This window comes from Copidosoma floridanum, unplaced genomic scaffold (assembly GCF_036245765.1).
Source record: "Copidosoma floridanum isolate Cflo_tuat_1 unplaced genomic scaffold, Cflo_Japanese_pri ptg000013l, whole genome shotgun sequence".
In the NCBI taxonomy this organism is placed as follows: Eukaryota; Metazoa; Arthropoda; class Insecta; order Hymenoptera; family Encyrtidae; genus Copidosoma; species Copidosoma floridanum.
Window position 1 is genome coordinate 31,812,501 of NW_028321890.1, and position 27,713 is coordinate 31,840,213.

The 27,713-nt window shown below is 47.1% G+C and overlaps 1 protein-coding gene across 6 annotated transcripts in view; it reads left to right on the plus strand.

Annotated features, from left to right (window-relative positions):
* The window catches only part of LOC106637622 (uncharacterized), a 28,457-nt gene extending 2,467 nt beyond the window's left edge, over positions 1-25,990 (plus strand). For 4 of the 6 annotated variants that reach the window (XM_089591168.1, XM_089591169.1, XM_089591170.1 and 1 more), the window contains 5 exons: positions 1-323; positions 1,005-1,493; positions 3,108-3,262; positions 23,468-23,623; positions 23,909-25,990. The exon at positions 1-323 is cut by the window's left edge. In XM_089591168.1, coding sequence (XP_089447294.1) covers positions 1-323; positions 1,005-1,493; positions 3,108-3,262; positions 23,468-23,623; positions 23,909-24,092 — 1,307 coding nt within the window. In that variant the 3' untranslated portion in view covers positions 24,093-25,990. The remainder of the gene's footprint in view (positions 324-1,004; positions 1,494-3,107; positions 3,263-23,467; positions 23,624-23,908) is intronic. The other 2 variants (XM_014350488.2, XM_089591171.1) reach the window with 2 other exon arrangements.
* The last annotated feature ends 1,723 nt before the right edge of the window (positions 25,991-27,713 follow it).

Genomic DNA, 27,713 nt, shown 5'->3' on the forward strand with positions numbered 1-27,713 from the left:
GCGGCTTTTCGTCCATCGTGCCCCTGTCTGGGGTGCCCCATCCTGGACCACACTCCGGCCTCACGGAAAACAACCTTAATCAGCTCAACCAGCTGCCACCGCACGTAAGGCCCAGTGGGAGTATGTTCCACACGCCCAAGACCCCGAGTTCGCTTTACGCCATGTCCTCGATACACCAGCAGCAGCAGCAGCGGGATCTACAGGCAAGGAGCCAACGCGAGCGCGACGACTATCTGAGAATGTCCGAAGACCGCGAGAGCAGGGATTCGGAGCAAAACGAGGCTTTATCGCTCGTCATGACACCGAAGAAGAAGCGTCACAAGGTAAATGTTTATTTCAATTTTTTTTCCCATACTTCGAGATGCTGTCAAACAAAAAATTTAAATAATAGCTGAAAATTATTGTCATCGTTGTTTAAACAGTTAGCAGAAAGCCAATACTGTATTGAATTTTTGTCTGACATACTTTCAAGTACTTATTTAATTTAAGAATCGTTTTTTTTTTTCAAGTCACACTAAGAGAAAAACAAAAGTTACTGTGCTAGAATGGTAATTTAGTGTCATTCCACCGTCTAAGGACCTTTTATTTTGGCCAAAATAATTGTTACCATTCTTGACAGTAATTTCTGTTGTACAAACAGTAATAATCACTGTACTTACAACAAAAATTACTGTTCTAAGCATTAAAAATTATTGTTCAAATAGTTGTTAAAAGTCTCTAGACGACCGAACAGTACTAGATTACCATTATACCACGGTAATTTTCATAATTTTTTTCTCTCAGTGCATGAAATCAGTATTCTGCGTTGATAAATCTTTAAATTGCACGTGATTTTATTTTACAATAAAATATCATATTCTCTCCATAAATAACTAACACGTGTCGCGCCATCATAATATACGTACATTATAGCCATAAGTATACAGTGCGTCAGTTCTTGTAATTAGTTTGTAAGTGAAAAAACTTTGTAAGAAAGAATGATTCTCAACAGTGTTAACCTTTAGTCGTTCCCCCATCAGGTGACAGACACGCGGATAACACCGCGCACGGTCTCGCGGATTCTGGCGCAGGACAGTGGCGGCTCGCAAGGCGGTGCCGAGAGTCCACCCCCACCGCCACCCCTGCCCCCACGGCCGTACCACACGCCAATGTTGCCGGTCTCGCTGCCGACGAGCGTCGCGATACCGAACCCCAGCCTACACGAGAGCCAGGTCTTCTCGCCGTACTCGCCCTTCTTCAATCCACACGCCAGCCACCCCAGCCAGGTCCCGCCACCGGGCTCGCATCACCTGCCCGCCAGTCCCCCCAGCGGTGGAGGCGTCGAGCTTCGGGACTCATCGCCGCTGCCCCATCCGCCCGCCATGCTGCACCCGGCCATCCTTGCCGCGGCACAGCACAGCAACTCCGACTTTGTGCAGCTCAGGATGGACAGCAACGACCGGGGCAGTGACTGCAACTCCGGCGAGATCAGCTACGACGGCATGCAGCCTACAATATCCTTTTGTAATGCTCTATAATGATCAACTTACTATTTACTCTATGTATTACGTATGAATGGTACGGTAAGAAAACGAAAGACCCCCTGAACCGGTGATGCAGTTTATGCTTAGGGTTGGCAAAGTAGTTTGAACGGAAACGTAGGGACGGTGGAAATGGCGGGAAGGGGAGCAGTCGTTAAAGAATGCAGTCTATTGCAGAGGTCGAGTCGGAGGGAAGGGGTTGGGAAATGCATAAAGTGTGCGAAAAGATTGGGAAACTTTGGACGCTGGTCAAACATCCGAGGGAGGGGGGAAAGAGGAAGCCCGGGGGTTCCCCCACAGGTGCTGCACAACGCATAGTCCCGGAGAGGAGAGGGTTGGAGGGAAGGGGGGCTAAAGTTTAACACACGGGGAGTTCGTATGAATGTTAGATTAGTTCACCGTGCAGAGTTACGTTAACTTTGCTTGCACAAACTAAGGGGGGAGGGGGGGGCATCGTTTGTCCAGCTCCAACAGAGAAGAAGAAGAAAGTTCCTCTGCCAACGTTCAGCCTTTTTGCGGGCTTCGTTATACTTTGCTCGCGCAGTCTTCGCGGTTGTATGTGCATAACGAATGCACATATCCTATAGCGTAAACGGCTGAACTTGAAAATGTTAATATTAGTATTTTTTCAAACCATACGGATTCGAGGACAAGTGTCGCGAAAATCTTTTCCGTTTGATCGATTTACTAACGCGCGTTGCTTTTTTTTCTCCCGCCTCGTTAGTCAACCTTTGATGTATAATCAATGGCGCATTTTTCCGTAGGGTAGGTCGGCTGTACGCGCTTTGTATACGTGTACACACAGCTATACAAACTCTCGAGTCTGTTGATCGCTCCCTTTTGCGTTGAGGGGGGCGCGTGCGCCGTACAGTCGTAAGCAAAAATCGTACAAGTTCACTACCCTCGTCGCGAAGTTTGAGAAACCAATCGTCATTATTAATTTTAATCAATCGTCTATGTACGCACATTTCACGGTGGTATCGTGGTCCAACAAATACGGAGGGTTTACAGCGTGTTGTCGTGGTGTGGCGTCGAGGGGGAAGCATTTGAAGTATGAAAACAGCCATCAGCAGAAGGGGTTGGGTCGCGAGGCCGAGTAAAGTGTGTAGAGTAAGGAAAGGAATGAGATATAAATAAAAAAAAAAAAAAAAAAAAAAGCAGGTGACGACGTCGGTGGCGCGCGGATTAAGAGAAGAAGAGCCCGATGAAACCACACGGGGGTAAGATCCTATTACAGATAAGGAGTAGGTAAGGCTTCGGCTGAGGATGTGGCCAATCGTCGCTAGATTCGCCGAGCCTATCTCTTTCTCTCTCGCACGACGACTCTCAGCTTGTACGATTTCTAATCCGCTTTGGTGTACATCGAAGGAAAACGCGATTAATTCTGAGATGCGTCCTCGGCCGGTGCGAAGAAACAATACCCCCTTATCGCCCGATCGAACTTTCGATGTTTTCCACCGAGAAACGAATGAATCTGTTTGTCAACGGGGGCATTATTTGCCTCTCGCGCTGTAATTGCATGTGGCATATATATACTCTGAGGAAGCGCAGTTTGCATTAGACGGTATTTCCTTAACCACAGTGCACTCGACGACGTTGACGCCGATGCATCTCAGGAAGGCCAAGCTGATGTTTTTCTGGGTGAGGTATCCGTCCTCGGCCGTCCTCAAGATGTACTTCCCGGACATCAAGTTCAATAAGAACAACACGGCGCAGCTCGTCAAGTGGTTCTCCAACTTCAGGTAAGTGCATGCAATTGAATAAACATTGAATTTCACGTTACCCTAAAAGAATTTAAAAAAAAACTACATATACCTACAATGAACCGAGTGAGCTTCGAATTCGCAAGTTCCATGTCGCGAGCCATAAATGCCCCCGATCCGTTTGGTCGAAAATCGCGGAACCCTCGTATGCAAACGAGAACGTGGCTTCGGCGGTAACTCGGCCACTCCCCCGTGCAGGAAAGACATCGCAAGCTGGTCAGTTGGGAAAGACAGAAGACGCGGCCGCACGACGACCAGCTCCTGGTCTGGGTGTGTCTGAATCCTAATTAGCTCCGCGCAATGGCAAAGAGAGCAAGTAACGTGAGCTCAGCTCTACAGAAACGGAGGGAGGGAGGGAGGTCAGGTGCAGAGACGAAGAAAGAAAGAAAGAGCCCTAGAAAGCCGACTGACCAGATAGAATAAGGGGCGGAGGGGCGAGGCATTAGCCTGATTATAATTAGGCTGAGTACGCTCGGGTACACATATATGCATATATGTGTGCACACGTAAGGCAGGAGAGAGCCGCTCTTTTTCTCTCTCTCGCGGACGTTTCTAATTCATGCGTCGTGCGGTTATTGCCGTTACTCGTCCGCGGGTGCTTTTCTTATCGTCTTGAGGCCTCGCACGGGCCGCGATCACGCTCGACGATATATTACGCGGGGCTGCGAGCGAGTGTATAGGTGCGTTTGATATGAAAGGCAATATTTTGTTGGCCGCCTTTTTTTCTTCATTCTTCTCTCCGTGAGCTCGTACGATTCACCTTTGGCGCGGGCGGTATATTCTTCGGGGGGGGAAAAAAAAAAAAAAAAACGGAGCCTCCATGAATATTTCAATTAGAGTCCATTAGGAGGATTAAGACGGAAGTGGGTGTCTTTGGATTCATTAATTGTAGGCGCGAGTGCGACGTGACGTTGGCTGATGTGTGCATCGATTACGCGTACGTACAATTTTCACACTTGGACATGTCGCTCGTAAATTATTTCGAGCCAACAGTAACCCAATTATACAAATACGCGATGGGAAATTAAAATATAAAAAATACCTTTGCCTATCCTTATCTCGGATTTTTCATTACACCGCAATAGAGCGTCATTAATTCTCCGGGCAAGCTGTCGTGGTCCCATGTGGGCGAGAACAACCCCTTCACTGGCGCATTTCCACCCTTTCGTATTTACGAGGCTTTGAGAACAAGCATATCGTGAGATTGGGGCAATCGCCCGTGTGTGCGTGAATGCGCATCTTTCCTTCGGCCCCTCTTTTATTTTCTTTTGCTCTTTTCCCTCGATCGTTCCGATGCAGCACTTGGCTTAGTGCACGTGACAACTGGCCACCAGCAATTTTTTTCTTTTTTTTTTTCATCGGAATTACGAATACTTCCAATGCCTCGATTTTCGCGCCAAGTATTCAGGAGGCACGTGTCGAATAGGTCGATTTTTCACGATGGCACGCCAGCCCCGTATCTCTACCCCCAATCGACCACGAACATTGGCTACACGTGCCCACATACAGGTATTATGCATATATTATATTCACGACAATCGACTAATCACGCGTCGCAAGGTACCATCGCTGACCCCCTTTGCTGGAGGGGGGGAAAAAAAAAACAAGAAGCGTTCACTTGATCTGATAGGCTAATGCGCGGTTTCCTCGACGGAAATGTCCCGCTACCGGAGAGTAGTTTCAACCCCTCCCCTGTATATGTACACGCGTGCACATATATAGGAACGAAAGAGCCTCGTTTTCCCCACTCCCACCCCCCCCCTTTTTTGCCGCTACACTTACGTCGTGGGGCACGAAAGACGGGGGAGTAACGCAAGGCACGTGTGTACACTGGGTTCTGACCACTCTATCGGGGTAACAAAATCTCACGCCTGCGTGTCTTTTTTTATTTTTTTGTTTGTTTGGGAAGTCTTGGAAAAAAAAAAAAAATTAATTGAAGTCTTGCGAGTGTATAGACACAGTACATAGGTGATGGAAAAATGCCCCGAGATAGCCATCAGCTGTGGCTCGGTTAATTTTACTGTCTTCCAGAATGAAGTTGTAAGCGTACGTGCCCGACACGGCAAGCGATAACAAAAAAAAAAACAAAAAAAAAATGTGCAACCTCACGCTCCGATGGTTTAATGCTCAATCATTTTTTAATTACTCTCCTTTTCAGCGTGAATACGCCAATCGGCAGATAACGGTGTTATTATTTTTTTTCCTCCAATCATCGGATCCACCCGCTGGCTCGAAACTGTCGCCCCTGACAACCTCAATCTTTATAATCTATTCGGCACTCGCGTGTGTCGTCGTTACACCTACCACGACCGGATAGAGCTCCGGTTTCGTGTACGTACGTACTTTGGATTGAGGTCGCGGAAAAATAAAAGAGACAGCGCTGGAAGACGCGAGGACAAAAAGAAGGGGGTAGCATCGAGCTTGGGGGGTGGGGGTGCCAGCGTTTTTTCCTGGTATCAGATCCTAGAACACGCGACGCCGCGGCTAGATCTTATCTCGGCTGGATGGAAGGAATTTCGTGTCGTGTAATGGACGACACGTGGGGCTGCGTATGTATATATATATATATATATACGCTGAAAACGGACAGTTGCGAGGCTTCGCGCGCGCACGGAAGGCGACCCGCCTACTTGTGTCCTCCGCCTCCTGCGTCTCTTTGCCCGTACTCCCTCGTCGTTTCTATACCGACCCTTTGGATGCGCGATGTTTTTTTTTTTTTTTTTTTTTCCCTCATTAAATATGAAAGCGCCGATTTCGAGCGGCTATGATTGCCCGCGGTACGTATACGCCATACGTGTTTAAAAGGAAAAAAAAAAAAAAAAAAGTGATTGCTGCTGCCTTTAATTTTTCTTATGCACGTGCGGTGGAAAAATTAGCTAGCGCCTACCAGTCGGGTGGGAGGGTGCACGTATACCTACAGTCGGGATAATTATTCGCGGGACATTGGGATGATAAAAATAGATCATACTTTTATGGGGAAAAAAAATAAAATATTTCTTTTGAAAGTTTGCGCAAACTCGATTTAAATTCAAAGGAGGGGCCATTAGTGGTTGAATTAACTTATAGATAATTCCCCCGGGGACTATTTTAATTTTATTTCAAACTCATTGGAAATTAATGTTTATTGTATAAACTTTGCCACCACGGGGAAAATTATAGCGAGCGCTATTCCGAACTAAAGTCATTGCGCGTCATCATGAGGCATCCCCCGGTGTACGCGATAAATCTACAAACGGAAAATCCGTATTTTTCCAAAGAAAAAAGAAAAATCAATACCGATAAGTGTACAGGTAGGGGTAATGTCGCACAACTCAACCACTGCGGTGGTGGAAATGAAAAGAAAAAAAAAAAAAAAAAAAAAGGGAAAACAGACGTAGAAGGACGCGTCGTTCTCTTATCCCACCCCACATCTCCAAAGTACACACGTTTACGGCCGAGCAACAACAACATACAGGCGAGCTTCTTCGTTTTCTTATCAGCCGCTTTCATCTCTCGACGCATTACCAGCCGAACCTCCAACCCCCTTCCAAGAAAGAAAGTATAGTAATCACGCGAGTGTGTACACGCGTAATGACGAGGTAATTTTGTAAACGCAAAATTTCCCTTTGGCCGAAGCTTCTCATCCCTTCCCCATCCCCATATATAGGCTCGCACGTGAGCGTCATTAGCGTCACCTTCCTACGGTATACATGCCTCTTCGTGACTACTCGTTGACGCACGTCTTCGCGCGTGCTATGTCCTCGTCTGTGGTCTCTCTATGCTTGTACATACGATTCCAAGGAAGGACATGACTTGACGACATCGATGGAACTCTCGTCGCCTCCCTGACACGGTTAACTCGACGCGTCAGCTTGGCTGATCAATTACCGTCATATTTATCGTCCACTCGCGTGATATATACTCATAATCACCGGGGGGTAGGTGAGTGTGCGTCGGGGAAAAAAAAATAAATGAAAAGAAAAATTTCTTCTTGCCGGCAACCTTATTAGAGTAATTGAAGTCCACTCGGCCGCTCTTCCTCGGGGGAGTAAACACACTTCTCTCCTCTTGCTTTAAATTCTCGAGAATAACGCGCTCTCTCGTGTGCACACGAGCAAAGCCTCCAGAGGGTGGTGGAGGCGTCTAATTAACAGCAGCGAGCCAGGTGGATTACCGAAATCTTGAGTGCAAACGACCCAAGAGAGCTAGGCGCTGCACGATCCCTCTCTCTCTCGCGGAGGACGTCGGGCTTTTTACCTCGGCACGGCAGCCAGCCTCTTTTTCACTCCCCGGGCCTTTCTTCTTCGGCGAGGCTGCGGGCGCGCCTATACCTACCCCACTTCTTCCCGCGGCTGTGTTTTTTAATCCCCCAAGATTGCCCGCAGTGGCGGCGAAGGAGAGAACAAGAGGGAGAGAGAAAGGCCATTTAGCGTACGTGTGCTTGCACGAGCGCACACGTCATTTTTCACCCTCATATCGCTGAAGAACATAAGCCGCCGTCTCCCCTCCCCCTGCACACGTACGGTCGCCGCAGTTTCTTTTTTTCCTCCCTCATCCTCCCGCTCTACGCGAGAGGAAATTTGAGGTTTGCGTGCGCATGTGGGTGAATCCAGCCTCGAGCATCCTTATATATGTATACGTGTACCTGCAGCTCATGCACCGAAGCAATAAGACTGCGATTCTCATATGTACATTTTTTTTGTTTCATCCACGTGCGCGAAAGAGCGCGATAAGCCTTGCTTGGATGCACAATGGGCCGAGGAAGAAAAAAGCAGCCGCGGTCTCCTCACCTGTCTCCTACATTTTTATTGTACTCCCGGCGCACGGTACAATGAGCTGCGTGTGTGTACACGCGATTCTCAGCGCGGCGTCTCGCGAGAAAACTGAGCGCTTATTACGAAAGGACGCGCAGACCACTGGGACAACACGAAGGGGAAAAAAAAAATTGTTCATTCTCCTCCTCCTGTTCGTCGCGTACGTCACCGAAAAGAGCAAAAAAGCAGAGAGAGAGAGAATGCTTGTCTTCTCCAGTCCACTCGATACGCGTGTACCTATCTACTTTGGGGACAGGGAAAAGAGGTGAGGCCAGCGCGGCGTCTTCTTTTCACGGGGAGCCCCGCCACTCGAGAGACATTTGCTCTTAGGTGGGTACAAGAAGGAGACGCTCCGCCGATGAAATGAGCAAGTCCTTTGAGACAAAAGCCCCGAGAGGAGGAAGCGGAAGAAGAGCCCGTCCCCCGGCTCTCTGCGATAGGCAGTCTCCTTACCGCGCTTGCTCCAACTCCTCCGGTACACTCGTGGAGGAAAAGGGGTGTATCTCGCGCGTATGCCCCCCCCCCAGTTTCTCCAATGTACCGCGAGCCTCTCTCCTGCTGCCCCCTAATGAAGAGCAGGGAGAGGCTACTTTGACTTTTTCTTCTTCTTCTTCCACGCTCCTTGCGAAAAGTTTTTTTTTATCCACCGCAGCATCCGTGTACAACGTGTATGGCTATAAGAGTCGCTTCTCGAGTACTCTGTTTTGTTTTGTTTTTTTTTCATTTGTATACTGCACTTCTTCGAAACAGTTGAGAATAAGCAATGGACGACGAGGGCCCTCGATCTTCTTTTCCGAGCTCACAGAGGCTCACTTAACTCTCATGTTCATTCAAGCTAACTTGTACACGTAAGAAAAAGCAGACCGACTCTCGTGTTACTTTGTGGGCAACCCCATGAGTATACGTATGCCTCTGAAAATTTGCATGCGTCTTGTATGTACTTGGATATACCGATGCCTCGGAGATTCTTTCGAGAAGTTCACAGGACGGCTCCTCCTTAATTAAAAAGCCAGTCCACGGAGCACAATGGAGTGGCAAACTCTTTGCAGAGCTAAGCCCGGCCTCTCGGCGCTTGCGCTGCAACTTGGGCATCCAACTACGTCGCACACCTGTATCCCACCGCCCCCTTCTACGAAACGACGGGTCTTTCTCGTCGCGAGCGCATAGGTATCATGATAATATATACACAATACCGGCCGAGCAGAAGCAGATGGACTTGCTCCTCTTTTCTCGTCCTTCTCTCGCTCTTTTTACACTTTTCCGCGACTCCGATATACACAACTCGACTCGAGCGCTACGTTTTCGAGAGACTCGTTAGCGAGCTGCTGCTGCTACCCCCAGAAGTTGAGATGTAACTTTTCCTTCTTCAGTCCCGTCCTTCCATCAGCCCTTTTCGTTCCCTCGATGTCGCTCGATGCTTCTTCTGGTTTCGCCCCTTCCACCCCCGATTCTTTTTTTTCGATATTTACTTCTCGTTGTTGTTTGTTTGTTTTCTCCATTGACGATCGATTTGACTCGAATTAATGAGAGCGAAAATCACAAACGTCACTGAACGCCGTCGAGAACGTATCTTGTTCTAACAAGTAGTACGGGTCAACGTATGGTCAGCCGTGGACAAAGTCATGCTTTCGTGCCTTGATTTTTCGTATCCCCTTACTTTGGGTGACTCGTACGTGTCGGAGATGTGCAGTTACTTGTGAGATAGTCAAAAAGTACGCGAATAAGATTGATTTGGATGCCAAAGCCGTCGGTCGGTTCATACCGGGTGCTATGCCACATTTGACCTCCTTAGTGTGTTTACACGGACGAGGGAAGGATGAAAAGCAAAAGAGAAGTCCAAGAAAAAGGAGGCGAGGGAGAGGAGTTTTTTTTTTCCGTGAGATGCCTTGCGCGGTGGGGGGTGCCTTATGACCCTCCTACCGTACCCCACCCACGCGTCCTCTCTTTCTCCCGGCGGTGTGGTGGTTGTGTCGGTAAACGACAGTCACTTAATTAAAAATTACTTAATTGCGTTCTTGGCACTAATTAGCGGCGCCCCCCGACTCTCAGCCCCTCTATCGGGTTCCCTCACTCTCTCTCTCTTTCGGCTCCTTCTTCTTCCCTTCCTGCGGCTTTTCCTCACACGAGTCCCTTTCTCTCTTTGCCGCTTTTTTCTCCCCCGCTCCGTGCACTGTGTACGTGTTACTTTGTCTTCGCGCTCCGCGAAAGAAAAACGGGCTTCTATATGTGTACAGGCGAAGGGAGCCAAGGGCAGGAGGGAAAAAAAAAAACGAGTGAGCTTCCGGAAAACGTTTTTTTCTGCGTCTACGGGCGTCCGTTTGTTTGTTTGTTGACTTTGTCGTCCAACGACACCCTATACGCGCCCACGCGCCCAAAGGACTTGGCGATATTTTTCTTCGGTGCTTTCTTGCAACGTGATAATTGGCGCGCGTGAATTAATTAGTCATGCTCGGGGGGCGCTGGTTGTGGGCGTCTCCTTCCTTTTTTCTTTGCTCCCTCCTTTCATCGGAAAGTCAAGCTCGAGAAATTTCGTACCGCGTGAAACTGAAGAAAAAAAAAAAAAAAAAAAACTGTTTTATCTAAATTGGGAGAGAAAAAAAGTCAGAGTTTTTGTAATTAGTACACGCATAAAAAATCGTTTGCTTGTTAACGAGCCGGTGGTGGGTGTTTCCCTCGATCGAAACAATCCTTCCGAGTCGAAAATAAAAGTAAGGACGAGCATTGGGATCTTCCGACCGGACGGTGGGCAGAGCACCGATTCACTTGCCTGCCCCTTGTACAGCTCGCAAAAAGGAAGGCGCTCGAGAGAAGAAAAAGAGCGAAGGGGAACAGGGGCAGCAACGACGAAAGAAGAAGAATAAGATGCCCTGGGCGCTGCCCCTTTTCCTTCCTCGCAACATCTCGGCGCTCTCCTCCGCTTCTCCCTCTTTTCCTCCGTCCCTCCCCCTTTTTCCCCTCTGTCTCGCGGTAATGAGTATAGCCGCGCCGGTGGTAGCAGTGACGTTGGGGTATTGGCTGAGCGACAGACAATACCTTGGCCGCGGGGCTGTGCGTCGCGCGAGAGATGTACTACACTGCAGACGGGGAGGGAAGCATGCCTACTCGATGAGAGAACAAGGAAGGGGCTCGTCGAGGGTTCGCCAGCAGATACTTTTATCAGGGATGCAAGGCTAATCCAAGGGCTGTACTTGCATCGCATCTGGAATATTATACGTACTCTACTGCCGAGATGTACGCGCGTAACAGAAATTCTTTTTTTTTTTCTTTCACTTAATTGCTTCGGCAACATTTTTCTCCACACTGCAAGTATTGGCAGGAAAATCGTAACAGAGAATCAAAACGTTTGGCAATCCGAACTAAAAGGCTCCCCCCCCCCCCCGAAAATCGCGGGGAAAAAAGCTTCAAAGTAATGCGCACTTGAAATTCCCGCGGAAACCTCGGGTGGAAAAAAAAGCAGAAGCGCGGGTCACCGAAATAGAAGAGATCAGCGAAAAAACGAGGAGCAAAAATAAGCTCGAAAAAAAAAGAGAGATCCCAGCAAAAGCCGTTCATTGTCTGGGCGCATGAGCGTGAGACGCGGAGAGAGTGCAGTTGCCGCCAAGGGAGGGGGGTGGTATTAGTGCAGCCTCCCTTAGGTAGCCTCTCGATCGGCAGAGCATCACGAGTGGAGGAGGAGGGTAAAAAAAAAAAAAAAAAGTCAAATGATAATATGTTCCGGCCTAATCGGCTTTGTACGAGGACGCCAGGGCTGCACCAGCCTTTGCCGCTCTCTCGATTTTATCCACCCTCTTGCAACCCTCTCGGTCCTTGTTTTGCGCGTGTACTACCCTCTCCTTCCCCCACCGGATGGGAGATTTAATTTGCAATCACCGGCAAAGAGCTCGGAAAACAGTTTATCAAAATGAGTTAGTCGGCACGGGAGTTTTGACGGCAAAGCTCGCTCGCCTGTTTCGCCGCGTACGGAAGCACATTAAATCAGCCATGCATCCGAGCTCCTTTGCAGCCCTTTCTTTTTCAAAGCAACAAATTAATCGTTCGAGAATGAAATTGCTACCGTACGCTTGGAGTTTTGTATACATGTATAGAAGACACGGGTCCGTATCTGTGTTATTACATCGATTGTTATTTCAAAAGCTCAAACATTAGGGTGCTCTTGTCATGATTAAATCGAAGCATCGACTACCGTCACTGCGAGTAGAAAATGTTGGACGATAATAATGATTGTGATTCGTCATCTCGCCACTGACACCGTGCAGAGGGTAAAGAGGAAAAACTCCCGAGAAAAGTGACGGTGTATGGGACGTGGGGGGTGGGAACGAATAAAAAAATTCGTAGGCAATGAGCTTGGCACCGAGTGGATGTTGCCTGGTAATCGGCGCGGTGCCCGAGAGAGAGAGAGAGAGAGCTTCAAACGTCGGAGAGGAGGAAGCACGGGAATCGGCGTGAAATTACTGCGTTTCGGCCAACATTTATCATCTCTCTCGCTGACTCTCCCTCCCGGCGCACCCACACACCCACTATACCTACACGCACGGTACGCGTATCCGCCCTCTCTTGCGGGTATAACATTTGACTGGACTTTGAATTGATTTCGTTTGAAATGCTCGGGCCTCCCTCCCTCCCTCAACCCCCCGTCCTCTCCCGGCCCTGCATTTGATGCACCACCTTCCCCATCCCCGTCCACTTTTCCCCGTGTGTACGCTGCACCGTTGCTCCTCTCTCTCTCTCTTGCTTTCGGCTTATTCGTTTGCTCTTGCCGTCAGGCAGCGCGTTCACCCCGATTCGGCGCTCGCCCTCTCACTCCGCTTTTAAATTTCGGAGGCTGCGCCCGCACACAAGCTCGCTGTGTACGCGTACACACAAGCGAGCGCACGTAACCGAAGCGGAAAAAATGCAACTTTTGCCCTGACGAGCGATCTTCCGCCATTGTTACGCATCTCCGTTGCGCGAGATTGTTTCGGTCCGCCTCTACCCCCCCCCCCTCCCTGTCCCTTCTTCGGCCGCCGCCGCTGCGTTTTTGGATGTATAACAATGATTTTTTGCGAGAGCTATACTAATGAAAAGGGGAACAAAAAAAAACAACGTCCCGACTTCCCCTGCAATGTGTCACGTTTGATGACTTTTTGCGGCCTCTGCGTCACGCGCATCTGCCCTCTCTTCTTTTTTCCTCTCGTTTTTCCAACGGATGGACACAAAGTTCGGCCTCCCTCTCTCTTTTTCTTTTTTTTTTTTTTCAGTTATAATCTGTCACTGACGCGTGTATGCGCTTCCGTGAAAGCTACTTATTAATTAACCGTGAAAAAAAAAAAAAGGGAGGAAAAGAAAAAGTTCATCAGAAACAGGGAAAATCACATTAACTCCGAGCCAGTTAATTCGCGGACACGGAGCGAAAGAAAAGGATTTGCCGTCGAGAGGAGGTGGGAGTCGTGTGTACGTATATACGGCTGAAAACGGGAGGCAAGACAAGCGCAGCCGATATTTTTGTCAGCAGAACGATATCGAGCTAATTGCATCTGTCTTTTACGGCGCAAGTCAGATCAAATGAAATCGCCCGGTGCTCGGGATTAAAACGCTCACTCGTCACTCGTGACCCTCTCCCAGTCAACCCTTTTTTTTTTTTTTTTTCATTTTTTCCGTTCGTTAAACCTCCCCCTCGCTCCCCTACTCCTGATTTTCAGTCCCTCTCGAGGAACCGAAAGGGTCGACCACGACCACGTTGTAGATCGGTACCTACACATACATCCGGCTCGGTACTTTCAATTTGGCCAGCAGCCAGAGTCCGATCGTCTTGTTTGCCTCCTCCGCCCTCGCACTCGATGTCACCGCGGCCAAGATGTAGGTGGGCAGTAATCCTTTCGAGAACAAGGGACCGTGTATATTTTCCTCGTGCCGATAATCCTCCAACAAAACGGAGCTTTCAAATCATTCAGCTTTCAGAGCAAGTGCATACGAATGGCAATCGTCATTTGCAAAAATCAGTCGACATTATTTTATCCTTCGACCGGAGCAAAGCCACACAATCAGTCGGTGGTATAGCTCGTAAAACTAGGCTGCGACTTGAACACATACACTCACGCGGACAACAAACACAGAAAAAAAGAGGAAAAAAAAAAGCACATGCTGGCTCGAGGACGATTATTACAGAGTCTCGAGAGTCAAGTACAGTTAACGGAGCCAAAGGCGTCTCGCACGTGCACACGTACGTAAGTATAGGTGTGCGTGCATGTACTTAAATCGCCCATATGCCGAGTTTTCAGTACATATAATATACAGTGCCCCAAGCGAGTCCGATCAGATGCGGGCGGGGACAACCTCTGCAAGTAAACTTGCCAGTGAATATAACGTATATCTTGTGCGATAGTCGTGTGCATCTGTGTGTATGTATATGCCATACGGGCGACAAGTAGGCCGTCGAAAATTCATTGTCGTGCGTGTATACGGCCCCGAAGGGGGATAGCTTCGAGCAAAGTGACGACTTTGAGGATCGAATGCTAATGCGAGCGGTGCCCCATTATACCTAATGCGCGTCCGCCCACTGTTATTGTTTCGAAGGAGACTCGCCGATTGATTCTCCGGGATTTTTTTTTTTTTTTTTCACCCACCCACCTACCCTTCGCTCCTTCCGAAGAGCATCTGCCGTTCAGCTCACGGAGATTGATTTGTTTGTCCGCCGATATTTTTACATTTCAGCTGCATTCGTTTCGGAAATGAATGGAGCTCGAGGTTGCAAAGAAAGCCGCTTAATCGTGCATCGTCCCGTTAATTTGGCTTTTCCCGAAAAAGAAAAAACACCCGAGGGTGCATTGAAATCCGCGAATCTGGTAATATTATACGCACTTCACCATCGCCGATTGATTATCAGCCTCGTTAGCAAATAATTGACGCGCCCCGTTGCTACGCCGGTTCTCATGTGAGCGCGTGCACGCGAATCGATTTTTTTGTTTTATCCTCGTACTCGGACACTTTTGTTTGTATATTTACAGCTCGCGCTGCAAAAAGTCAATTTAATGCTCGAAGCGCCCTTCGTTTAGCTGATGGATGGCGCAAACAGTTCGCTTCCCCTCAAGAAACAAAGAAAGAAAGAATTAATCATCTTCGCGCGTACATCCAGAGGTGTAATCCCGCTATCTCCGGCACGCGACAGTCTCTCTCTATCTTATCCATGGTCCAATCCCATTTAACGCCCATACGTTCTTGCTCGAGTGACGAGCCTTTACCAACCCCCACCCCCGCACGCGTTTGTGCTCCCGAAAGAAAGAGCGTGTGTGCCCTTACTGCGTTAACCCAGTGCCCTACTATGCGAGCAGCGAGTAGGACCTCCCCCCTTTTCTCGCACACAGACGAAAAGTGCCACCCTAATACGGTACGTGTGCCTATATGGTATAACGGCAGTGTTTGTAAACGCCGCGTAGCAACGGCTCTTTCCTGTGTGTGCTTGGGTAAGTACTCGTATAACAGATATATACGGATAGCCGGTCCTTCGTGATTGTCCTTTGTGATCGGAAGAAGAGAAAGAAAAAAAAAGAGAGGGAGAGTGCGGGGTGTGTATGGGGGAGACGAGATGATCGAGTGAAATCGTTGGGTGCGGGCCCGGGACCTGATGACGAGGATGGGATTTCACGGAAAATCAGCCCATCTTCCACTGTGTTCTTTCTTTTTGGTTCGCACATGGTGTTTCGGTTTGGCAAACGTGTTCGTCCCTGGGTTATTTATAATGAAAAAAAAAAAACTCTTTGGAGATAGTGGCCTCCTTAGATAATACAAAACGCATCGCGGGAACCCGTATACATTCTAATCACGTCGCGTTATCGCGGAGACCAACAACTGGCTTCTTTTTCTCGCTACGAGGCGTAAAGTTCTCATACTCGACGGTGCGATCTTTTCATGAGAATAAGCTCTACGGGAAGGCATCGTAACTACGATAAAATTAATAGAAAAAAAAAAAAAAAATTGATTATCGAGAGTACGCGAGTACACCCAGTGCCGACGAGTTTAGTTTTATCAAATAGTGCATCTGCAAATAATTCATAAATTTCCAACAATTGTCGCACTTTGGCTGGACGGTGCAGTGTGTCAATATCCAAGTGGCTACATTCGGGAGACTGAGCATACATCCCTTTCTCGTTTCTTTTACTGTCTATGACTCCCTTGATGTATTTCTCTCTCTCTCTCACGAGTACACCCCACTTCTTGCGCCCAAATACACACATATCCCTGGCGAGCAAACGCTGGGTCTCGCATTATCGTGCCATAATGCGATACTCGCGAGCGTGCGCCTACCTATCACATTATATACCCCGAGAGCCCAACTTAAACAGCGGCATTGTTCCTTACACATGCGTTTGTGCTATGGAAAAGGATCTCGAGGCAGATGCACGAGATTCAAGGTTAACTCGTCGGGGAGAGCCGTATCCTCGAGTGCGAAAAGAGAGCGAATCGCACGTTGATCCCCATCATCCCAAACGGCGGTGTAGGTACATATACGGCACAGGGCGGTAATCGCTCGATCGCTCTCGTTCGGTGCGTCTTTTTTATTTATTTTTTTTTTTTTCATCCAGTCTCCCTAATCCGCTTCCTCCCTCCCCCCAGCTCCTATTAATTCGCAACCCCGAGCCTATAGGTACAGCGGAAGGCTTTTAGCCTTATTTTCCGCTCTTTGTTTTCGTTTGGGATGATTCGCTTTTGTTTTCTCCTTCGGAAAACCTTTTATTTTTGTTTCCTCTTTTGCTTGCGCTCTCATTATCATTATCTTTGTTTTTTTAACGAAACATGCGGTGCATAACAAAAAAAGTCCACAAAGCAGGGTGTGCAGGGCCGTGGAGTCGAGGAAAGGAGAAAAAAAAAAAAAAGTAGGCGATCTAAATTCATGCAGGGCGCGGCGAAAAAACAAGAGGCACGAGCGCGTCCTCGTCAGTATGTGGTTGCATCTTCAAAGAATTTCATAGCTTCCCGAGCAGTGCATGAAAATCGAAAGCAATCGCCACCCCCCCCCTATCCATTTGCTCCCTCATCCGTTGCATCGCACGTAAGAGAGCCGCGTCGGCCTTATTCCGCCCCAACAGGAGCACCAAGGGAGAACGGTGCACCAAACGACAGACCCCGTGTATGGTCGGTGAAATTCACCTCGGCGTGCATCACGGCGCCACCGGTGCATCGGCGTCTCAAAGCAACCGTAGCGCCACGATACGGCAATCGATCGCCGATGAAAAAAAAAAAAGAAAAAAAAAAAAAAAAAGACAAGGAGCAACAAAAGAGAGATGACCAACCAAAGTGCAGCGGCGAGCCGTCTCCGTGGGGTGGAGGGCAAAAGGCGGCCACTGAAGGGTAAAACCGCTCAAAGCAGCAGCTGGACGGCCGAGCGGATCGCCACCCCCACCCCCAAACGGGAGAAAAGGCTCCCCCGCACATTACGCCAGCTTTTTCGCTCTCGATTCGAAAGCTCGCTGCTTTGAACGCACGCGCCTGGGGTGGGGGGTGTGAGTCTGCTTAGCCTTGTTATACCTGTGCTCGTTCGCATAGGTAAATCTTTCGATAAACCTTTTTTTTTTTTTTTTTTTTTTTCTCTCTCGACAACAACAACGGACACTGGAAAACCAAAAGGGATGGACTGCGAGATCGAAGAGTCCGGAGATGCATTATAGACACAAGTTGGTAATAATGAACAAACGAAGGGACGAGCTAAAGGCTTTGGGAAAGTAAGTGCACGTGCATCACCGTCTGAGCAAAGAGATACGGGGCGAGTGTCCGTCTCGGGCTCGAGAAAGGGGATAATAACGATAGCAATGAAAGTACGTGTATACACACGGTTGGGGATGAGAGGGGCAGGCCGCAAAAAGATTGGGGATCAAATAATGCGAGCGTGGAGTGAGGAGCGAACTTTCGGACCAAGGGCACGAGGAGCCTACAAGGGACGTCAAAGGGGGAGAAGAAATAAAGGAACAAGTCGTTGGTTTTTAGAAAGGGTGGGGGGGGGTAGACTCGGAGGCAAAGAGAAAAAGAGAGAGAGAGCCAGATGCAGAGGGGGAGAAACGAGAAGGACGGCTACCGTAATACTTGTATACGTATACATGTGCCCGGTAGACGGGCGCACGCGAAAAGTATTCATTGTAAGATTGGCGCGTGCGACACACCGAATACCCCCCCAATCCCACTATCGCCCACCCTGTTTCTGCAATACACATGTATCTATGTATATACATACACTGCCACGTTCTTACGTCCGTTTCTGCATCCCTTTCTTTTCACTGTGCTCCAGCCGCGTTCTCTCTCTCTCTCTCTCTCTCTCTCTCTCTCCCTTGAACTATATGCTTTCGCTCGGAAGTGTGTATATATATATATGTACAACGCTGCACCCTGCACATCGGCATCGGGGACTCATGCGCGCGTGTGTATGCGTCCGTCTGGCTTTTTCTGCGACTACTACCCCCCTTCTTCCTTGTTCTCCCCTTCGCTTCTCTGCTTCTCGACCTTTCGAACGAGCGTTTTCTCGGCTGCTGTGCCAAAGAGAGAGAGAGAGAGAGACATGAGAAAAGAGGCTCATTGTCGGAGCACATCTGCCGTGCGATCGCGTTCGATTGTCCAAGAGAGAGAGAGAGAGAGGCTTAGGAAAAAAAAAAAAAAGTAGCTTAGTGGCCCTGGCTGCTGGAGGGGAAGATAGGCGCGCGCCAATTGCTCTGCAGCAGAAAATGACGTCCCATCGCTGCCGCGGTCGAAAAGAGCGAGAGAGAGGGGGGGGGAAGGTACAGTGGTCGCGTGCGCTGATAATACGTTATGGTAAACGGTAAACCGGGGGGGTAAAGGTGAATCGGGAAAAATCGAAGAGGCACACGGGATGGTTGTACAATCAGAGGCCATTAAATATACAACGGTCTATACCCGTGCTGCTCGTGAATTCTCGATGAAGCTGAAATTACTTTGTATACGCCGCCGGTATAACGCATCGAGCTCGTTTGGCGAAAGTTTTTCACAGCAAGCGCACTTACGGGTATACACCTCCAATCGCTCGGCTAATTAATTCTCGACTGCATCGGACGATAGCCCCACCATGTGTGTACGTCCCAGCGCCAAGTTGACTCGCGGGGAGAAACTGTCTCCCCATAATTGCCGTCGACTCTCGACTACGGCACAGCCGTGGAGGATAGCAACAACGGGGGCACAACCGCGTGCTAATTTAATATTTTAATTGCCGTTAGAGTTGGGTGCCAAGGCGCGAGAATGTCACTTGGCGTGCGTTAATCGCGCCTAACAAGCGCGAGTGTACATCCAACGAAACGTGCACTCGGAAGTATCAAAACGAGGAATAAAGTGGTTAACGGGTCTTAATTACTAATCGGGAGGCCAAACCCCAAAGGGTACGAGGCGACACCTTCCCTTCCTCCCGTCAGCCGCGTTCTCTCGCCTCTTTGAATGGCCACGTGCCCCAAGACACGCGCGCCTCCACCGAGTGCAAGATGCGTGCACTGCAGCTTTCACACCTCCCCTATATACGCTCTTTCTTGTTTGTCGTGAAAAACCACCCTCAGTCGCGCGCAAAACTGCACCAACCAAGTCTTTGGTTCGCGCGGCACCACGGCCGCGTTGAGACTCGCTCCAAAGCGTCGCCAGTCGGGGTGTGGGACTTGATTACAAATCGCCCTTACGGAAGAAACTTCAAAGGCCCTTCTCGTAGCTCTGTAATTAGATTTTTCGTGGCTTGCCGTACTTTTGCGGTAATTGAAAGAGATCTTTGTACCTACTTCGAATGTAGGGATTTTGATGCTTGCAGTAAAAAATACATCAGAGTGTTTTGTTTCAAGGTAAACAACAAAAAATTGCATAACGCATAAAGTATCGACGAATAAAAAAAAAAAAAATAAAAAAAAAAGTTTGAAATGAAATTTGCACCTACATCGGAGCCACTTGGCCGAGGAGCGGAGAGGCCCGCCCCTCGTCTTTCACTCCCGTGGGAAAGTTGCGGGTATACGGGAAGAAAGCCGTGACATCTCGGCGCGCCCAACCGACTCCAGAGTAGAGGGCAATAAGCCTGCGACTTCGCACTCATTGTCAAGAAATAACCGTTGACAAGGGAAGGGGGGACCGGCTCCTTGTAAGAAACGGCCGATCCGTGAATGGGAGTTGAGAAACAGGGGCTGCTCTCTCTCTCGCTTTAGGGGTGGGAAAGACTCGAGAGCGTCTCGGGGGACGAGAAGAGTCGCCGAGCTAACGGAACAAACGACTTTTTGCCTTACCTGGGAAGGACCGAGAAAGAAAAAAAAAATCTCGTAACCGCTCTGGCTCCCCTCCTTATGGCACGGAAGAAATTTACCTTCTTATATACTTTGCATCTCGAGTTGATTAAAATTAATTCCTACTGCTTTGAAAGAAAAAAAAAAAAAAAAAAGATCGAGCGCGTGTTTTTTTTTTATTAAAAACAACATTCCTTTTTTTATCGCGACACTCGCACGTGACAGAGTCGAGACTGGGTGCATCAACCCAATTAGCGGCACCCGCGCAAAGTAGCCGACTGCCAATTACTCATTGTGAGTTGTTCTTACACCTCCCGGTGTGTGCACGGGTTTTCTTCGTCGTGGCGTCGCAGCCCAGAGGCAGAAGGCTGCATATATATATATATATAGGCACTCCGTCGAGCCGCGGGACAATGGGAAAAGTGAAAAGAAATGAGCAAAGGGAGGCGAGGAGACGATGCCCGCCTGTCCTCCTAGAGATAATAGTCCAAAGCTTTAAAAGAGAGGCGCGAGAGCTTGCGCTCCGTAGAGAAAAAAAAAAAAAAGAAAAAAAAAAAAACACTAATTGTTTTCGCGCCAAGGAGAATCTTTTTTCTATTTATATCTTCCTCCCCGGTGCTCCCGGCGAAACAAAGGGGCCCCGGCTCGTAATTAGATGCTAATAATCGAGCCCTTTGCCGTTGTAGGAGGCTCGACATCTCGGGCCTCGCTTCGGTGGCCCGCAAGAAAACGACAAGGGGCTTATTATCCCCGGCATCCTAATTACGGGTTTCCCGCCGATCCGCGGTATTTCTCGCGCGGCGTATACACAGCCGCTCGTGCGCGTCGACGGCACTTGGAGAGCTGATGCTTGTGCCCTGTCAAGGGCGGCAATCCCGGCACTTGCATGGTGCTCGTCGTGGCCACTCGCTCCCGTTTTTTTTTTTTTTGTTTTTTTTTTTTTTTTTATTACTTTCACGCACTTGTCACTTGCCTGATGGCATGCCGCAGCATCGCGTCCGCACAAAAGGCACGCGAGAGGGGTTGCCTCGAGTCTTCCTCCGAATCTTTTCTCTCGCTCCAAGCATCAGCCACCACGAGAACTGCTCCTCCGTGGGTGTCTGCTTTAATTAGGCACTTGGCGACACGCGCCAATACGTATACATACGCGCTACTCTCGACAACATGTATCCACACACCCACCCATCCACCTGACACATCATACGTAAGTATACAATGCGCGCGTAGGCGGGTAATCCATGAACGGTATACGTGGCGGTTGGATAACCGGTTGACTGGTTAAGGATCATGGGCGCAAGTCGAGAGGCTTTTTTCTTTGGTACGCCAAGTACGAGCGATATCGACTGAGCAGTGCGGGGGGTATAGATGTACGCGCGACACACACTCGGAAACGTGGGACGGGATAAAAAGTGAAGGAAAAAAAGAGAAAAAAAAAAAATCAACGAGCGATTGTTCTAATTAGCGCACACGTGCTCGGAGATAGCGGACGAAAGGTGGAGCGCGAGGACGCGAGAGCACCCAGCCGTAAGAGGCTGCATCTGGTGCTCCGGTTGTTGCTGTTTTCGACGCGCTCTCTCGTGCTCCTTCTTTTATACACCCGAGGGGCTTCTTTGGATCATCGCGACCTCTCGAGCTATGCAAATCCGCCCAACTACACGTTAACCAAAATCGGTGAAGCGCAGCTGGAGGAAAAAAAAACAACGCCAAATCAGAGCGTCCTCTCTTCTTTCTTCGAGTCGGAGGAACCAGTCGTTCGGAAGTTGATCTGCCGGGGAGGATTTCCGTGCGACGCTCGACTTTACTGCTATCGGGCAACATCGCCAATGTGTATACCTAGGAGGGCAACCGATGCACCGGCATAACCATTTCACCTGCGTTGACACCCTCGACCCCTTCATTACATGCTTACGTTACCCATGTAGCTCGTGCACCAAGACTTGGAGTACACGGTCGTGGACAAATTTTTCTCTCGCTGTTTTCCCGACTGCATAAGACAGATGATGTGCATCCCGTCCACGTACACGCGCGTCGCGAGGGAATGAATGCAAGCAGCGTCGAATTGATTCGCTGGCTCGGCTTTTTCTGTGGCCTCGGGCACCGAGACGCGGATAAGAGAGTATATACACGCGAGTGCATGCTCCCCTTTTGTGCGAGATAAAAGAGAGAGCTCTCTGCCGATCCTTTCATTTTTTTTTTTTTTTTTTTATTTTTTTTTTATTTATCGTCGCTGCGCTGAAACGAGAGTAAAGATTTTCGATGGCATTCCTTTTCCTTTGTTCGCGTCTAGGTGGATGGAATCAGTGTTGCCCTTCGACGCCTCCGCTACTGCTCGTCGGCAGGGATAAACAATTGTACAACATATTGAAAAATCCATCTATTCCTTGGAAGACATGTTCGCCCATTATTATTTTGGGGGAATGCATAGGGGGTTACAAATTTGGGTATAGATTAAGATAAACCCCGAAAAAGAAAAAATAACGATAAAATGCCCTGCAACTTTAAAATAAGAAGGTATAGGTATCCTTTCAAAGCCTCCCCCCCATCGTAAGTCCTGCAGACTTGGCACTCTTTACAGATTGAGTTTTTAATTAGTCATTTTTACTTGCAAAATCCATTAATTAAATTCTACCTGACAGTGGTGCAGGCAGGAAAAAGAAAACATCTGGTCGCTCGCTCGCGCGGGGACTTGTCTTTGGAAAAACGTGCTTGAAAAGAAGAAAAAAAAAAAAAGAGTCGACCAAGCGGTACATATACCTATATATGTGCCGTGCACCGAGGAGAAATCGTCTCTTCTTTCAGCCCGCGATCTCGACGCTTTCCACTTACGTTCGCCTCAATCAAAAGTATGGCATCGATCCTTAATTAATTAGCATCAGCCGCACCGGCGTGGCTGCTCATCTTTTCTCCGCTCTTGTACTTTGTTTTTCGCTCTTTCTTGACGACTCGGCGAACTGTGAACTCGAAGCTTACAACTGCAGGGGGGGAAAAAAGACTAATAAAGTACACACACAGCTGCAACCAATAACCGATAATTATTTGCGCAAACGAGACATTTTTTTTTTTTTTTTTTTTCAACCTGTCGTTTCTCGCCGTTGACGATGATACGAATGAAATTCAATGGGCAAAGATGCGCACTCGTTAATTTTTACTTTTGCGTCTGATTGCAGAGAATTCTACTACATACAGATGGAGAAGTACGCGAGACAGGCTGTCACGGAGGGCGTGAAGGCAATCGAGGATCTCCAGGTCGGCGGTGACTCCGAGATCTTCAGGGTGCTCAACCTGCACTACAACAGAAACAACCACATTGAGGTATGGAATCCCCAGATGCGCAATCACACGACACACGCGTGCAGTTCTTTTTTTTTTTTTACCCCTCTGTTTGCTTGGAAACTTTTGGTGCAGTTTAAAATAATTAAATAACGCATCCTTTACTCAAACTTTGAAACCTTTGAATGATATCCCAAGTGTGTGTTGTCGTATTGTGATTAATGTCGATTACACCGAACTCTCAACATCGTCTATGTTCGTTGTAATGCAACAACAATAAAAAAAAAAAAATTAAAAAAAAAAACAGTAAAATAATATCAAAGTTATTGTCGTGCATTGCAGGTGCCACCGAATTTTCGATTCGTGGTCGAGCAGACGCTCAAGGAGTTCTTCAAGGCGATCCAGGGGGGCAAGGACACGGAGCAGTCGTGGAAAAAGGCGATCTACAAGGTGATCTCGAGGCTGGACGATCCGGTGCCCGAGTATTTCAAAAGCCCCAATTTTCTGGAGCAGCTCGAGTGAAGCGAGCGACGTCGCTCTTCGCGGTCTTCTCAAAAGTTACCTTTGCCGACGGCAAGGAAGGTCCCTGCCGTCGTCCGGTAATGCAACCCAACAGTCATTGTCCAACGTCACGTGCGCGATTGCTACACGGAATAAAATATAAAGTATCGTGCGCGATATAAGAATGTGCGGGAACGGAAAACGGATGAGTATCGAGGAAATAAGTATCTTCACGTGGGATGGATTGATAAGTGTGTATACGCGAGAGCGAGGGACCCAAAGTCCCCTCCCCCTAGCCTAACCTATCAATTATTACCAGCCGAGCCAGAGATATGAGGTATCCTTAGTATAGTCACATATCGAAGCTAACAAGCCAAATAAGCGACGGCGAACGAACGGCAATGTTGTTGTTGTTGTTGTTGTTGAGTCTCTCGTTGGAGAAAAGGAAACAAAAGGTACACAACGACACCACGACGATAATAATGATAATGCAATCGATGATGCCCCGAAAGATAGTGAGAGAGAGCCAATATTTTGTTGGAGAGGTTCCTTCGCGGAGTAGTTGCACTCCACCTGAAGGATCCGTACGACGTTTTGAGGAGAAAATCGAACGGCATCGGTTGCAGTGTAGCTCGAGCGAGTCCTTGAAGGACGAAACACATGTGCCGAAGCAGAGCAGTGCGTGTCAATTAAAAAAAAAAAAAAACAGAGTAAGAGAGTTCGCAGCGCCCTCTTGCATGAACAAACATTGAAACCGATGGGGCGGAGCTGGAGGGCTCTCGGAATCGCTGCTCGTTTTCCAAGTGATACAACATGATGCGGCTCGCTCGGGCTGCTATCGACCTTGCGTCTAGGGTGAGAAGAGGAGCCGGAGAAGAAGATGCCCGAGGTGTCAAGAGGAGGACACATCGACGACAGCAGCAGCTGCGGCAGCGACTGAGCGCGGCTAGCGTTGAAAAGTAGTAAAACGAAACCGAGTCGTTTATTAATATTATCATTATTACTATTACTACTACTACTACTACAACAATCATAATGCATAATATGTGTTTGTGAGTCGAGTCGAAGAGTATCGAGAGATGTTACATGATTCCAAAGCGAGATGTCTCAACCTTTGAACCGTTCGCATCCGGTGTTATACGTATATATAAATATGTTACGTGGTATCTTGTATAATCGGTAAAAATAATCATGATGCAGAGGTTTTTTTTCTTCTCAATGCAGACTCAGAGGGTTGGTGGAATCGTGGCCACTGTCTTACCAAGATCTAATCGTCAAGTTTCTCCGTCGAAAGGGGCAAAATTTATGTCGAAAAATCGTACATCAACGAATCAAAATTCGAGAGCCGGTGCTTTGGAAATAAAACAAGTTTTGGAGGAGAAATTAAATTTTTACTTGGGCAACGAAATCGGTAGCGATGTGTAACGGACGGTCGTACCTTTCGTTGGACATCGCTACCCTCGGTCAGTGAAACTGATGGATTTTCGTACGTCATATTAAATAAGTTTAAGAATAGAGCTCGTGTGGAGTAAAACTTTTTGTACAAGTCGGAGAAGCTCCGAATCGATCTTGGTACACAGCGCCCTCTGTTAAATCGAAATACTACTTCTCTCGGATGTCGTTCGGTGAAATGAAACATTGCTTCTGGATAGGAAAAGTTAAAGAAAGACAAATATCGAACTGACGATCGCACGAGTGATGGAGACGCGTGAAATGGGCATATCGCGTATTTTAATAAAAAAAAATGATACAAAAGGAAGCGACGGGTTATTGTACAGTTTCTTCGTCACTCGCGCAAATTTCTTTCATTTTTCCTATTCAGGGTTGCCGTGAAATCGTAGGATCTCACGAAAAAAATTTTCGAAAAATATAGGCATTGAACAGGTATTGAATATTAAGATTTAAGATAGAAAAAGAGAGAGAGAGAGAGAGAAGTAAAATGTATATAGTTTTGTTCTGTATAGGCGATTGATGTGTTAAAATATTGGTGCAACGTCAAGTATATAAAAATATTCGAGGTAAAGAAAGCTCTGGTATCTACATAAGATACTTGTCGCAATAATATGATTAATCACACTGAACCATTTATATATAAACATACATATATACTTAGTGAAGAGAGACGAGCTCCGGACCCAAAGATTTTGTGGGCTCGTCTTTCTTCGACATTTATATCAAACACACCAAAACACTATTCTTTGACTACCGCACATGTATACAGGGGGGTCGAATGGGTCTTTCTTATTACCATTATTATTTTATTTATATTTCAAGCGATTATCGAAAGAGATGGGTAAAAAATTTATTTTAGTAGATTTTATTTTTAAAACAGGACTGTTTAATTAGTAAGATATCTTCGAGCATCGCAATTCTTCGAGATAAGTGATTTATAAGATGTGAGAAGACTTAAAAATTTAATTGAAAAGAAAGTCAAATGAAAAAATAAATTCGGCGGCGTCCTAAGGGTGTGGGTGACATTAAAAAATAAACGAACGAAAATTTTGGAGAAAAATGTATACTAACTAGACGCGGGTACGTATTTATATAGAGTAGAATATATAAAAAATAAAATATATTATATAAATATATATATATATATTAATTAAAAATGGTATATATTAGAATCCCAAAATGGTGGAACGAAACGAAAGAGGAAAAAGTTATTTAATGAGGACGTGGCGTCGTTTTGAAGGGCGTCCTGTTAAATTTCGGCGTGTTTTATAAAAAAATTTTTGAACAAAAAAAATGTAAACAAATTTTAGTATACAAAACAAGTGTTGCATGAAAAAAGTAAACACACGTACAGCACATTATAATTAAGTATCACTCGCAAAAGCAGAGTTAGACACCATATACAACGTGAGAAGTGCCGTTCGGTGCCACCTACACTTTACAAGCCGTACGTATCGGATCCCTCTGATTTACCGGGGGATTCCCTTCAAAATTTGTAGATAGAAGTTTAAAGAAAGAGATATATAAGTATACATTATATTTATATTTATTAAAGAAAAAAGAATATGTGGTTCCCACGTGCCCACGAGTTTTTATTGTAATTATTTGATATTTTTTGCTCAATTGAATACAAAAAAAAACTTGGCTTTCGACGACGACTAGCAATGACAAAAGTTCAAAGAGTCGTCGACGAAAGAAGCACCAAACGTACAGCTCTCATTGCTGACGTAATTTAGGTACATCCAGCGCCAGACACAAGAACACACGCATACACATTTACAACATATTATGATTTTTAACTACTGCGCGATTTAGTTTTATGATATTTTTCTCATTGCAATCGGCTTGTTCCTCCAATTTATAATTTCGTCTTTATTGCGTTGATTTTTGTTTCACCCGTCCCACCCTAGCGCCTCGCTGTACATTTAGTTATAATTTGTAATTATAAACATTATTTTTATCGCATAGTGATTGATTATACAATTTTATTTAGCTTATCACCACGCGTTACACACTTTTTTTGCAAACGGTGAGTCTTAACCTAGTCACGAGTCACTATTGTTTTAATTGATTATGAGTCGAATCATTGATGATTATTATTATTATTTAATTTATTATTATTTAGATAACTACCATTATTATTATTATCATCATCATTACAATTATTATTATTATTGGTATTATTATTAT